We start from the raw sequence: 14756 nt of genomic DNA on the forward strand, positions 1-14756 counted from the left end.
AATGTTTGGATTGATAGATGATGACATGGGGTAATTAGATTGTTCAGAACCTCACTAGAGGTATTATTTATAAATTTCTACCTCCTTGCTTTTCTCCTAATCATTGAAAGGATTTGTCAACATAGATTTCCTCCTCCTCAGATGATGATGACATGAAGTGCAGCCCACAATATATGCTGACAAGACAAGAACTTTTGAGACTGCCTTAAAATATTCTGTGCAATGACTACCTTTTTCTAAATAGCGATTTAATCATGCAGGGAGAACTTACATGAAAGACACAGATTTACCTAGTCTTAACTTTTATTAAATGCACGATTCAAGCAGTTTCACGACTCGGAGTAGGAATATATTGATGAGGGAAGAAAAGTGGATAGGATAGCCTGGTCAGGAAAATGCTCCCTCTTCACTCACCGTTGGTTACAGACCTGACAAAATCGGTGCCAGCGGCTGCTTCCCACGCAGCCCCAGGGACCTGGGGGTTTAATGCTGCCTGAACTTACATTAGCTCCAGAACAGGTATAGATGGACTCGGCCACAAATTGCAGGAGGACGAGGGGAATAACTGCTTGCAAATTGCCCGGCTGTCTTCCTCCTTCGATCCCTTCGCAAGGTCACCCGCGTGGTGTCCTGGGAGGAAGGTCAGGATGCGGCACCTCTGTTTGCGCGTGGGGATCCCGGTGTCCGAGGGAGCTCCAGAACGGGCAGAGCTTTGGGTGGTGGTACACGTGTGTGTGTATGTGTGCGTGTGTTGTCCCTCCTGTGCTCGCTCCCACGTGCACCTTGTTTCTGTGGTTTCCCTCCGCAGCTGATCCGAGCCTGGTGAACGGAGAGGAGAGCTGCGTATACTTTGCTGGGAATTCTCTTGGGCTCCAGCCAAGAAAAGTTAAAACTTACTTGGATGAAGAACTCGACAAGTGGGCTCGAACGTGAGTACACAGCAGGGTATGCGAGACGCTGCACCGTGCTTCAGATAAGCACTTTGTTTTATTTTGGGATCTGCCTGGAAAATGCTTGAATAGAAGGATAGCGTGTTAAAAACCACTATGGCCCGGGAGTAAAATATATTCAGTGTTTCCCTAGCGCTATTTAAATGTCCTTTAAAGGTATGAGCAGTAAAACAGGCAAAGAGAAACTTCCAGCTATGATAACCCGTGCTGTGCGTGGTGGCTCTGCTTTGGCTCATCTGGAGGACCTGCACAGTTTAACCATCCCCATCCAATTGCTACGTGTGTTTATACACAAGACGTACAAACTCATTTGGTTACCGCTGCTTCCTGGTGAACATGATTCAGTTTCGGGCTCTGTGATTTTCTAATTAGTATTTCGAACTGCATGCGATTCACCCCGCAGGCCTTGCAATGGGCAGTTTCCCTTGAAATAGCACCGAGCGCAGGTGGTGCTGCTGCCAGCGCTGGCAGGTTGTTGGCTTCTCTTAAACCAGGTCTCTGCCTGACAAGTTCATTTTATTAGAAAGAAGCATTCCTGTCTTCTCAGGAGCATCTCGGTGAGGAGCTGAGGGTGGATTGCAATGAGCTCTGCTGAAGAGCTGAAGTAAGAGAGACGGGAGGGCAAAAGAGGGACTGTCGTGGTTTAACCCCCGCCAGCAACTCAGCCCCACGCAGCCGCTCGCTCATTCCCCCGTGGTGGGATTGGGGAGAGAATCGGAAGGGTAAAAGTGAGAAAACTCGTGGGTTGAGACAAAGACAGTTTAATAGGGAAGGCAAAGGTTGCACACACAAGCAAAGCAAACTGAGGAATTCATTCAGCACTTCCCATGGGCAGGCAGGTGTTCAGCCATCTCCAGGACAGCAGGGCTCCGTCACGCCTGACGGTGACTTGGGAAGACAAACGCCATCGCTCCAAACGTCCCCCCTTCCTCCTCCTTCCCCCAGCTTTATGTGCTGAGCATGACGTCCTATGGTCTGGGATATCCCTTGGGTCAGTTGGGGTCAGTGTCCCGGCTGTGTCCCCTCCCAAATTCTTGTGCCCCCCCAGGCTCCTCGCTGGTGGGGTGGGGGGAGAAGCAGAAAAGCCCTTGGCTCTGGGTAAGCACTGCTCAGCAGTAACGAAACCATCCCTCTGTTATCAACACTGTTTCCAGCACAGATCCAAAACTTAGCCCCACACTAGCTACTCTGAAGAAAATTAACTCTACCCCAGCCAAAACCAGCACAGGGACACATTTCAGCATTGCAGGGAAAGGGGCATTGTCATCATAACAAATGGGGAACTTTTGGATATATGGGGGGGGGGCGGGGGGAAAGCTTGCTTTTTAAAATTTGTTTCCATGGAGAGTCTGTGCTTTGAGATGTCCAGCACCTGCCTGAGCAGCTGGAGCAGGGAGGAGTAAGGAAAAAGATAAGTAAAAACCAGGGAGATGAAGGTGGGAAAGGAAAATAACATCCAGATGAGTGAGGGAGCTGGGAGAGAGATGAACACTTTTACAGGGTGCGGGATATGTGTGGAACAGCTGTGATTTCATGGTGAGAGAGCAGAGGAAATACGGGGAGACAGAAGAGGAAAAACTAATTCTGCTAACTGGGCAGCCTTGTTTCAGTAGAAACAGTCTAGATGGAAGCTTCACAATGTAAATGTGAAAACTCTGTAGCTGTTCTTTCACTTGTTAATATATGAATGCTGTGGGTTAATAAAAATGGTTTACTGTTTCCTCTTTATTACTTGTATTCTTATAAGTGAGAAGAAGGTTGAGAATGAATGGGAATGAATGTGAACTTTGGGAAGCACTTGTTCCTCCTGGTTATTCATTCAGCACAGCTCTGCAGTTTCTCCAGTCATTTGAAAAAATTGCAACCCTGTCCATTTCTGTATGATTATCCTACTTTATCAGGGGAACAGCTGAGCTCTTTCAATAGGTAAAAGTCAGATAGCACTCTTATCTGTTAGAGTGATGCCCTGGGAGTGCAAACATATTTCAGCTCCTTCACTGTACCTTTTCACTGGTTCACTTCCATTCTTATATTTGCCTTTTCTACAGTGAAGGATGGTTTTTTTTTTTCCTCGATGATTATAAAAACCTGAAAGAAAAGGGTAGGCAGCATGTTTCTCCAGAAGATCAAAAGTGCCTTCGGTAGCTATATCTAAGGGGGAAATATGGCTGAACATAATTTCAAGCCATCGGAAGAGAGGGAGCAAATCTAGAAAGGCTGTTTGCCAAAAATACAGCTTGGCTCCAAACACCTTACCCAGAATAAATCAGGAAGTTAAAAAAAAAAAAAAAAAAAAAAAAAAATCAAACACAAACTAAACCCAACAGAAACCCACAGCAAAATCTTGCTAAATTTGAAGAGAGTAATTCATGCTTAAAGAAGCTGATGGGAGGGATCGGGTGCTGGGGACTGGAAAGGAATAGGTGGTTGGAGATGCACAAGTGGATGCTTTTATTTCAGTCACCAAGGATAGCTTAGCAAAATCCAGTCTAAGGTAGTAGCTGTTACCAGCTGAAGCCTGTTCAATGGCTTGTGTGTTGGCAGCATGGAATTTAGTGTCTGTGGCTTAGATAAATAAGTAGCGAGAAACTAAGAAATGGCATGCAAATTAGGTACATCCTTCAAGTCAGTAATGATATAGATTCTGGCTCTCTTATAAATTGGTTTATCGCATTTTCTGTTTGTTGTGTCTTGGGACTCATCTCAAATAGCTACTATACTTGTCTATTTAAATAGTTTTCACTGCTTATAGCTGATGGCAAGAGTGAAAAGGAAGATTACCTGATAGCTGTTTTCAAGGGCAGGGAAGTTCACAGCTTTAGCTCTGCATGGTGATGGCAACTCATTAGAGTAAGGCCTGGAGAGAAAGAGACCTTTCATGCATTTCTTTCTTGTTGTGTTCCCTCTTACAGTGTCACTGTCCCTTTTTTCTCTCCCCGCCTTTAAATGGTGGGTTATGGTTTTCTTCTCTTACATCTGCCTCCCACATATCTGTTCTGTTTTTGTATTCTTTCTTTCCACATTCTTCAGTCCTCTTTTTTATGCTAATGTATAAAGACTACAAATTCAAGCCGCTGGCATTCTTAGTATGGATTAAAAAAGAGCCTTTGAGTCTTCATCTTTCTTTCTGTTTTGATTTCAGCTAAATCCAAGATTTATTGAATGAGCAGGAAAAAGTGATGAAGAGTTGTCTCTTCCGTGCTTAGCCTAGAGTAGTCAATAATCCAGCTTTTTGAAATCTAAAAGACCAAAGTTCAAGTGACTTGTTGGGTTGGAGAAAGGCTGAGTGGTGCTTTGCAGTGTCTTGTTTTCCCTTTTGCCTGGCAGAACTGTTTAAGTAATTAATATATTTTATAGAATCATTATTACATGTGAACATACTCGCTGCAGCGGGCAATGTCTCCCATGTCCGAGTAACTCATTGAAGTGGAACTATTAAACCAGAAGGGAGTCTGCCATAGCCTTTTTTATGCTCTTGAGAAGGGCTGATAGGCTGATTGGGGAGTGGAGAACCTGCCGTATGGAAGTCTTGAGGATTAGCGTTGCTTAGACTGAAAGGAAAAATTATTGTTCTCTGTGGATCTATCAAGGGGTAAACACAGGGGAAAAAAGGAGCCGCTTATGTGAAATAACATGCTGGCACAGTAAATATAAACTAGGAATTAATAAATTGAGGCTAGAAACAAAATATGTATATATACTTCTAAATATTGAAGCAGTCTGGCAACAGGCTTCTGACATGAATATAGTAGGCAAAACCCCTCCAAGTCTGTGGAAGGCTTTATAATATAGCAGCTGCAGTAGCGAAGACTATTTTCAGTGAGTCAAAAGGTAACTTTGGTTCTATGTGCTGAACTAATCCTGCAAGATATAACAGCCCTGAAAACGGGAGTGCAGCTTGGCGGGGCTCGGGCACGTTCTGTTTGACAGAGCCACTTCTCCTGCCATTCGGCAGGACTCATCTCTGCATCGTGTCTTTCAGCAGGTTGTATGTCAGAGCTGTAAATGCCTGTTTTAATGCCTTGGGTTTTTTAGATTTGCCCTCAATCTACTGCTCCATACTGTTCTTTTTCTTTGGATACGTCTTCCTTTCTTTTGTCTGTTTCTTTGCTTGAAACCGTGGTCAAACTTAAAAGTCGGCATTGGCTCATTAAATACCTTGCATCATTTTTGGCAAAGAAGCAAGAGGAAAATTTCCACTTGAACAAGATTTGGATGAGCGCAGAAGATTCCTGAAGCTGGCAATTAATTTAAATCCCTTTTCTCAATGCCTTTGAAAGCCTGGGATCATATCAGAAAATGTGTTTCTAGCTCCCCTAGCGAGCTTTAAATCAACCAGACCTCAGCGAATAAAACGTGGCATTGTGATTTCCTGCCAAATTGAAAATAAAATGGTAACCGACTAAAAATTAATTTGCACAATGAGAAACTCTCACAGTGGTTTAAGAAATAATTTTGTTTGTATGATGCTTTATGATTTGGCGGGCCACGTTTTGTACTGATTAATTTGGGCACCTCGATTTAAATCTCTCTTTTGCTACCCAGGGTGCAGAGGCAACAAAATGAGACGTAGGCTATCCGTGTCTGAGGGGAATGCCAGAAGCACTGCAGTTGTGTCCTTAAAGATTATTACCCCCAGTGCCTACCAGAGCTGAGAGAGGGGTGCCATAATATACAGAGATATAAATTCTCTGAGGCAGAGCATAGAATTTTACAACCTAAGTGTAATAGGATGTATTGTGCCATCAGCAAAGGCTACAGAGTTTCATGTGATTAAAATAAAAAAAGGGTCCAAGAATATGCCTTTAACTACCATTTTAGCTGCAATAATTTTTGTCTCTTGGCATTTATATTGGCCATCAAGAGGGAGGCAAGCTGTAAGCTGTGCTGTAATAATAATAATAATATGAATAATAATTAATGCTAGCTCTCCCCTCTTTCAATATACTTAAATTTCCATGTTTTCTTCTCAAAATAAAATATTCTCATGCCCAAAATCTCATATCTGTTTTCATGATAACTTGGAAATTTATTCTGAAATTTTGTTAGTCCTGTGTGCTAGTAGAGAGAGCTTTTATCAGTAAATTCCCATTAGAAGGACACTAATGGCTATAAAATCAGAGAAAGCTAATGAAAGAGAATCCCATAGGTACTTACGGCTTCTTTTTCCTGTCTTATTATGTTCGCTATCCTCTTTCAGAAATACAGATCCCCTTGGGCTGGGAGCCACTGAAAATCTTTGGGTTTTTTTATTTTAACAGTCTGTATTACCTCGAAGTCCCTTGATCACTATATTACAGTTAAGAATAAGAAGGGAAATTAGCAATAAGTGTCTTGCTGTTCGTGAAACACATACCACTGTCTTCAGGGAAAGCAGCTGCATTGTGGTCTGATAGAGGGAAGGAACTTTTAGCACTAATCCTGCCCCTTACCTCATTTTCTCCCTTACCCACCTACTGCCTTTATTCCTCATCTACGAAATGTTCTTGTAAATGAGTGCTATTTCACACTGCCCGCTTTCTGCTATCAAGGTCTCATCAGAGAGCAATTCTAAAACGGAGAAAAGCAGTCAGCTAGTGTACCGTGACCTTATTCAAATTCGGGATCGGGGTCCTCCTTGTTGTTTGTGTGGAGCCGGACTTGTTGAACGTAGGGAGGTTATTTCATCTGTAAGAGATGTTCAGTCGTACCTGTGCCCTCCTTCAGCTGTCGACCTAAACTAGCCCAAAAGCAAATGGTATTTTGCAAGGATAAGAGGCATGAAATGGTTAATACAAATTGTGCTTTTTGCAGCAGTTCTTCTTTTCTTTGGGTCTGTGGCTCTTTTGGAAATATCCCTAGGAGGCGTGAATTAGACCCAAGTCAATCAGAAAGGGTCTGACTGCAAAACATCCGGGTAATTTGTGTGGTAGACGAACAGAATTCTACCTGAGAAGGGAAAGTAGGAGGTGGGAGGGAAACCCAGTCTTTTAAATAGCCTTAAGCATGGGGGACTAGCTGGTAGTGTCTCGTATACCTTCCTTTCTCATGTCTTAATCTGCCACACATCTTCTCACGATTTTGAGTGAACATCGTGTGCCTCTTCTTCTTTAAAAGGTTTATTGCTTGTTCCTTTTTTCTGTTTTCCTTTCTCTCATCACAGCTTTTAGGGCTTTTTTTTGCTCTCTACTCAGTTTCCTACTGGCTTAGTCCCTGTTTTGAAACAGCTTTATACTTGGTTTGCCTCGGCCACATGCAGCCTGGCATTTCTGACTCCACAAGTACCCTGTGGTGCTCAGCAAATATGAAAATCATCCAGTGTGAGATGGAAGCCCAGAGCAATGTTCCCCTGGATTAGCACCATTATTACTTTTCTCAATCTGCCTTCATTTGCATTTAAATCTGTACGCTACATCCTGCACGTTTAAGAAACTTTGCAACTTTTTATTTATATATGCATGGTGGCTACCTTAGAAGTTTACTTCTCTGTCACATTTGAAGCAAAAATTAGTTCAGAGCACTTAATCTAGACTGAAAGTACATATCTGTCACTTCGGAGTCGTGACGCATTCAGGTTGAAGGTGACTGTACGATCCACTGTAGACAGGAACAGTTTGCAAAATAAAGTTTTTAAATGCCCTGTCAAACCAGAAAGCTTCACGCACACTTAGATCTAGAACAATTTGGCAGGGAGAAGAGAAGCAATAAAAATTAGCAAGCAGCTCTGTTTGGGCAGGTGCTTCCCTGCATATACATTAAGTACCTGCTGGTTTATGCAGAAGGGTGAGTTCAGACAGGAGATTCGGGAGGATAGAAATTGTTTCTGACAAGAAATATTTCTGTCTGGGAGCGAGGCAGAATTCGTGTCTACCGTACCTCTGCGCCATACGATATTGGGCTAGAACGGCCGATGGAGTAACTCTGCAGGGTGATCTCCGCTCTCCGTGTAGTTTATGTGAGCTGGGGTTAGCGGGGTGCCAGCCCCCACCGGCCACCACCCTGCCCTTTCCCGGAGCCTTCTCGTACCTCGTGAGGGATTTCTAGAGAAATCTGGGGGGGCGAAATAAAGAGTTTTCAGGCAATTGAAAACCCGTCAGAAACCAACAAAGGAATTGCATTTGCTAAGAGCTCTAATGGCAAGGTAGAAGTGCCATGCTCAGTTTAGGTGAGTCTCCTCCTCCTCCTCCTTCCTCCAAATGTGGGATCTCCAAACCAGGTTTCTTAGGACTGATCCAAAGGGAACAGCATATATTTTCATCGTTTGCCTCTTCCTTTTCAGAGGTGTTCACGGCCATTTCAATGGCCAGCGCCCGTGGGCTTTGGCAGACGAGTGCATCCTGGACCTGATGGCTGAGCTGGTTGGTAGGTGTGAACTGCAGGGCAAGTCTTTCTTTAGAAATGAAAGCAAATTTGGTTTCTTTTAGGACTGAAAGCCCTGAAATTATCTAACCAGAATTTAGTTCCTTGCATTCTTTGGTTTTAAAGTAGTTTTTCTGACTGCCTTGTGCAGGGACTAACATTTTATTTTAAGGCTGCAAGTGATTTAAGAGACAAATCTATGCAGTAATATATGAGCATATGCATATCATGAAACTAATTGTGGCAAAGGGTTTCTTGGAGCATCGTAAACCACTTGGTCTAGCACGTGAAGCCCTTTTAAAGGGCACTTGGCATTACAGATTCTCACTTTCTCTCCTAGAAGTGAACCAATGAACTTTCCCCTTTGAAAAATGATTTCTATCTAGACATTTTCCGCTTTTCCTCTTTTCCCCGCCACTAAATCCAGCCTCATATTTGAGAACTGCTTATGTCAATGAAGCAGATAATTGGGGCTGGACCTGCTATTTGTAAGTTCCCATTACCCTGCCGTACCCCTTGAGGAGTCTGCAGTGCTGCAGGACCTCGGCAGTAAATGCATCTGGTTATTCTGGAGATTGAGAAGGAGCCCTGGAGACTTCTCCTGGTGAGTTTGCCAGGCATGAAAGCAGTCGTCTGAGTCGGAATGCAAATTTCCTCTATCGCCTTTTACTCTAACCTGTGTGTAGTTGCTGAAATAATCTTTCACTGGGATTTCCTTCAGAGTTGTTGCTGTCAGAAGGGGGAAGAGAAATGATCTTGGCAGGGTTGCCTACGAACCCTTTTTCTCCCCAACCCTTACAGCCCTTGTCAAGGCTAGGTTAGTAGATTCTAGTGAGATTTGGCCAGTATTTCAATTTTGGTGTTGAAGGCAACTGTCAATACTGACTGTCTGAACTGAATTATCATGTGTTCATTTGTGCCTTCACTAAGGAAAAATATTACGGTTAAGTTGACCTACTGTACACTAGACACTGTCTCGTAATTTCTCCTCCAATTATAGATAAGTGTTCAATGAGAAAGTTATAGTTTTTCTCCTTCAAGAGAAGCAAATGGGGTCTGAACAACTGGAAAGAGAGACGCTAAGGAATGTTTCATGACAGGTTTATTTATATATCTATAAATAAAGTCCGTTCCGGACTTCTTCATAAAGTTTCCAAATAGCTACAACACTGGACATTATTACTGGAGCAGAGCAAATATAAGAAAATGTTGTTATGGTTGGTCTATCCATGGTGTAAGCACTAAGGTAACAGAAATATGAGCGTGGCTAGACTGGGCATCACTGGGCTAAGCAGAGCGATCCCATCTGCAGAATGAAATAAAACCCAAAATGCAGATTGGTTGTTTTAATTTTAGAAGTTGCTACCATAGTACCTGGTATTGCTCAGGAGGTTAAGAAATTACTTCTCTTGCTTTCATTACGTTCAAGGGCAAGCTCAGTACCTTCATCCGTTAACTAGCATAGAACATAAAGATGTAAGAATATAAAGGGGTGGAGGGTGTTGAAATGCTGAGTGCAGCTGATTTAGGGATTTCTCTAGTTTGACTGATCTTCCCTGGCAAGTGGATGCTCTCATTCTGGTAGGGTATAACTGGGAAGCTGTGGGCAGGTGGGGAAATGCATCTCATCACACAACTAGCCCTATGCATAGTAAGGGCTTTTAAATTGGAAACCTTGGATTTAATTAACTGGAAGGCGGAGAATTTCTCTTACATCTTATGAGAGTGGGAGAGCAGTCACGCTACGTACTTTCAGGCACCTAAATTAGTAAAGTACCAAGGTAAGACCATTGATGCTCTTCACATAACCAATGGAGAGAGCCAAGATTCCCCCAACGGGCAGCCCGAAGCACCTGAATTATCATCCTTCTCTGCATCACCTTCTGTGAACGTTTGCTACTGCTCCGTCTGCAAAACGTGGGCCCCCGTGCCCTCCCCGCGGGGTGTCGGGGCAGGCTGAGCACTGACCTCCTGCCAGTGCCGGCGCCGGGGTCGGTTTGGCCTCAGCTTTGGGTTAAGAGTCACTGCAGAAAGCAGCGAGTCAGGCTGGGACTTTTTTTCCCTTAACCATCTGCCTTGTCGAGGCTGCCAGCTCAGTGTGTAGTATAATATTTGTTTAACTAAAAGAAGTCTTCTGCGTGTAAGGAGAGGGATGTGAGAGCTTTGCTTAAACTTCATCTGATTGCTTGTCAGTCTCATGATTTTTCTTTTCCAAACTTTATATGACGCTAGTGGGTTTTTTTAATCACAATGGCCAGACTACATTGAACTTATTACAATTTTATTCATTTAAAACGTATATTTCAAAGTTTTCTATCAAAATTATGACTGAGGTCACCCCACCATTAACCTACTTTTGTTTTTAAAATTCTTTGCTGGGAAGTGGTTTCATAGTCCTGTTTTCCTCAGCAGTAAGGGGCATGTCAGCATTATCAGCTTGGATTTTGTTCTCCAGGATTTTTTGGACTTTGTTTAATTGAACTATAAAATGTGCTTTGGGCTCAGATCTGGCCCTCAGATTTGCATGCCAGCAGGGGTTTATTTAGATAATATCCTCATAGCTTTTTTCAGGACCTAAGTGAATGATTCTTAGAACGCAAATGAATTAATGTTTCCCAAAAAATGGACACATTGTGATAAGTTCTGATTTTTAAAATTTTAGGTAATAGTAAAAAGGCTAGGAGAATAAATACAGGAAAAGTGTTACGTTAAAATGCTCTCTTCCAATGTGGTATTTACAGTTGAGCACTGTTTTCCAGCAAGGTGCAATACCAAGTATATATGAATTGAGTGAATTCTGAATTTACTTTTTTTAGTGAATTGAATGTAAGAACATAAAGAGAATTTTACCCTGTTTTTTATTCAATATTTAATCTGTTATGGAGGAGGAGGAATTGTCATTTCTCACTCTAAGTAGTAGTAGTAGTAGTAAGTAAAAATTATTTGGTGGGATTTATTCAGGAATAGACTAAAGACTGTAAAATGTCTTTGTTTAATGGTTTATAGTGCTATAACACCTTCCTTATTAAACGCAGTCACATTTTCTTGTTCAATGAAAGTTACAGTAGTAAATACATTGTGAAATGCAGAATCAAGGTCAATGGAGCCCAAAGCTTTTTTCTATGCTCACGCTGAGTGGCATAACGCGGTGACGGTAATCTCGGCTTCTACCAGACTTTATTAAAACATTACAACCTTGGCAGGATCACCTTCTGATGGAACAAGATTAACTGTGTGGCTGCTGCTGTACAATGTGCTCAGGCAGGTCTCTGTTGAGGGAAGACTGAATGCTTAGCAGATTTGTAGTGACTTTGAGTGATAAGGATTATTTGAAATACCCAAACTGTTTTCAGAATTGGGGCCCTTAGCCTTTTTTCAATCATTTTACAAAATGCTTTTTACTTACTCTGGTGAGGGTCAGGCTCCCACTGCAGTCAGAGAGGAGAAGGATGGCAGTGTCTGCCTAACGCAATCATAATTGTCTCTGAAGTTGTACTTTGCAAATGCTGCTTCCTTTTATTAAAGAGGAGATTTATCAAGCAGAACATACAGGTTTCAGCCTGTCTTGGAGATATGGTATAAAGTTAGGAAATAAAGAAAGCAAACATAATTTTGTCTCCTGTGTGCTGGGTCTTTGAATATTGTAATAGGTTAATTGGATCATAGAAAGGTTGTTTTCTGAAACGCAGTGCAGGTTATAAAGGATAACAGTTTTCCAATGACACGGATGAGGTTTGTTTTGTGGGCATGAAATTCAATAATGGAAAGCTTTTAATAAATATATAATTTACGGAAGACCAAGACTTACATGACAAATGTAGTGTCATATTTAATTTGGGATGCTAGCATGCAGCTAAAAGTGATCTACAGATTAACCATTTGTTTCATATGGAAACGGTACAGCAGGCAGAGGATTGCTTGTGCAGAATTTGCTGTGAAAGCCACAGATTTCGTGGAAGGAGCAGAGGGAGAAATAAGAACAATACCATTTCTTGATGCTATCCCTTTTTTCAGCCTCAAGAGTTCCATAGAAATATTAAGACTGCAAATAATACTGTTTTGAGCTGCAATCACTCTCTCTAGCTGTCTTCTGTATCTGCAATAGAACAGCCACAAGGTGACCTCTTTCAGCAGCATGGAGCCTGCAGATGCAACGCTATCAGAGGGAAGAAAAGAAAGCAAAGGAGAGGAGTTTCAGTGAGCAAAAGAGCTTATCTTTCCCTATGAAGAACTAAGTCTGCTTATATTTCTTCCCACAAACTTGATGACGTTCCTGGTGTCTGAAGGAGGGAACTTATTCGTGGCATCTCTTTTTCCTCCCGGCTCATCCCCTGGACGGGTCCTCCGGAGTCACTGACAGCTATTGACAGATCTTTCTGTCCAATACTTGGAGATTTCAGCAACACAAAGAAAGGCCCTTGAATACCTCAATCAGAACGGTTCTTGGCTTTTCCTGTGGTGGCAGAAGCTGAGGCCTGCTTGGCAAGGATTTATGAACAAACCCTTCTTAATTATAGATTTCCATGGTCTTTGGCTATATCCACTTGTATTGAGTTCAACCCACGGTTACATCTTTTTTCCTAGGCTGGCAAAGTAATAACTCCCTGATCCTAAACTCTTTGGGATATGGTGGGAGTGTCTTGGTGCTCTTCCTGCCTTTCCCCGTGTTGGTTGGGACCTTGGGTGCGCTCCAAGGCGGGGACAGGAGAAACCCAGGATTCACCTCTGTCTTTCTTGTGGCTCCCCTTACCCTTTTTACCCCAACATCATGTTTTCCTTTCCTCTTTATTGATCCCAGTCGAAGCTGTTGCCCTCCCCGCCTGCTTACACTTGTCTTCATCCCTCCCTGTCCGCAACCTCTTTCCACCTTTGGCGAACTCCACTGCCGGGGCGATGACTAGGGCAAGGCGCACGAGGGCATCTTCCAGCTTCAAAGCACTGATTTGCGTCAAAGCTGAATTACTGCTTTTCAACAAAAGACATCAGGCAAAATGGAAAGAAACAGGAATTGATTTTCTCCATATCTCGGTGGCGCCCTGCCCGACGCGTGGTCCCTCGTCCTGCCTGAAACCTTTCACCAGTGGTTGATAAGGGTTCGAGAATTTGTTACTAAATACTTTGTAATGACAATTAGTTGTTCCTCCATTAGCTCTGCCTGTGATTAGCTGTAGCCAAAAGGCATGTGTTATTAACCTCCTTGGAGCTACGTGGGTACGGCTTCTTGCTAAGTTCCTACATTAATAATGGTCTGTTATATTTGATAGGCCAATTTTGCTTGGGTTTTTTTATTAGGGATGAGGTTTAGCTTGACATTACAGTAACCACTTACAATAGATGATTGTCTCAATGTGTTTTCTGACCTGCTTTATATATAAGCTTATGACAAGAATAAGCCTGCAAGTCTTGCTTTACGTATGGTCTTCTGACCTGATTTTTGTCTGAGGTATTAATGATAATAAATCCACTGATGGTTTGCCAGGAAATGGAAATACTTCATTGGTTTTTGTTTTCTGTGGCTGACCTGAAAAAATAAATATTTTCCTGCCAGTGTGGTGTAGTGAGTCAGACAAGAAATCTTTTTACTTCACTGTGATGACACCTCAAACGTTTGTTTACTTTCCAGCCTTTGGAGAGACACTGACTGAAAACATACTTTTGCTTTCTCAACACTGCACTAGATTTCTCTGAAATTATAAAGAAAACCCCAACCAGTTTTTTTTCTTGTTATTATTTCAGGGGCCCAAAGACATGAAGTAGCCTTAATGAATGGGCTAACTGTTAACTTGCACCTCCAAATGGTATGTCTTTACGATGTATATTTGATGTGTTGACAAGTATTTTTTTCCTTTCTTTGTGAATGTAAGCAAAATGTTTTCTGAGGACCTCACAAAGATGGAACGGGATGATAGCCTAACTTCTCTTAAACCTTGGCAGTTGTATCTTGAATGATGCTTTGGCTTGTGCAACACCTGGCTCCACTTAATTTTAAGCAGAAAACCTGCACAGAGAAATATTTTCCAAGGACTCTGTAGGGGAAGTTAGAGCTGTTCTCGCATGGGCTGCATGTCAATCCTCAGACAGGAGACGTTATTATTTAAGAAACATTTACAAATAACTTCTCAAATTTGAATTCCACACCAAATTTCAAAGTTTAAGAAAAAAGAGCTCAACTGTGAGCAAGACAAAGCTGTAATTTCAGTCAGACTTAAAATGCAGTTGCATACAAGAGTTGGCATTCTGAGTTCTGCTGGTTTATATATGCCTAAAATGTGATACAGCATCTGATTTTGATTTTTATGAAATAGTGGCCATAAATGTGGTTTCCTTACGTGCAGGTGTCTCTGTGGCTGCATACAGCCTGCCTCTGGTTCTCTAGTATTTCTAAGGATTTGGTTCAACGGAATGAAGATGTGCAGTTTCACTTTGTGTGGTTCACACAAAAAGAAGTCTTCTCCTAGTCCCCTCAGC

General features: G+C 42.3%; 1 protein-coding gene across 5 annotated transcripts in view; it reads left to right on the forward strand.

The window, feature by feature from the left end:
- KYNU (kynureninase) overlaps positions 1-14756 on the forward strand; it is a 59656-nt gene that overhangs the window by 9981 nt on the left and 34919 nt on the right. For all 5 annotated transcript variants that reach the window (XM_030018638.2, XM_041124519.1, XM_030018630.2 and 2 more), the window contains exons 3-5: positions 809-929; positions 8209-8291; positions 14025-14086. In XM_030018638.2, the coding sequence (XP_029874498.1) occupies positions 809-929; positions 8209-8291; positions 14025-14086 (266 nt within the window). The remainder of the gene's footprint in view (positions 1-808; positions 930-8208; positions 8292-14024; positions 14087-14756) is intronic.

The sequence above is a fragment of the Aquila chrysaetos genome, chromosome 6 (assembly GCF_900496995.4).
Source record: "Aquila chrysaetos chrysaetos chromosome 6, bAquChr1.4, whole genome shotgun sequence".
Lineage (NCBI taxonomy): Eukaryota > Metazoa > Chordata > Aves > Accipitriformes > Accipitridae > Aquila > Aquila chrysaetos.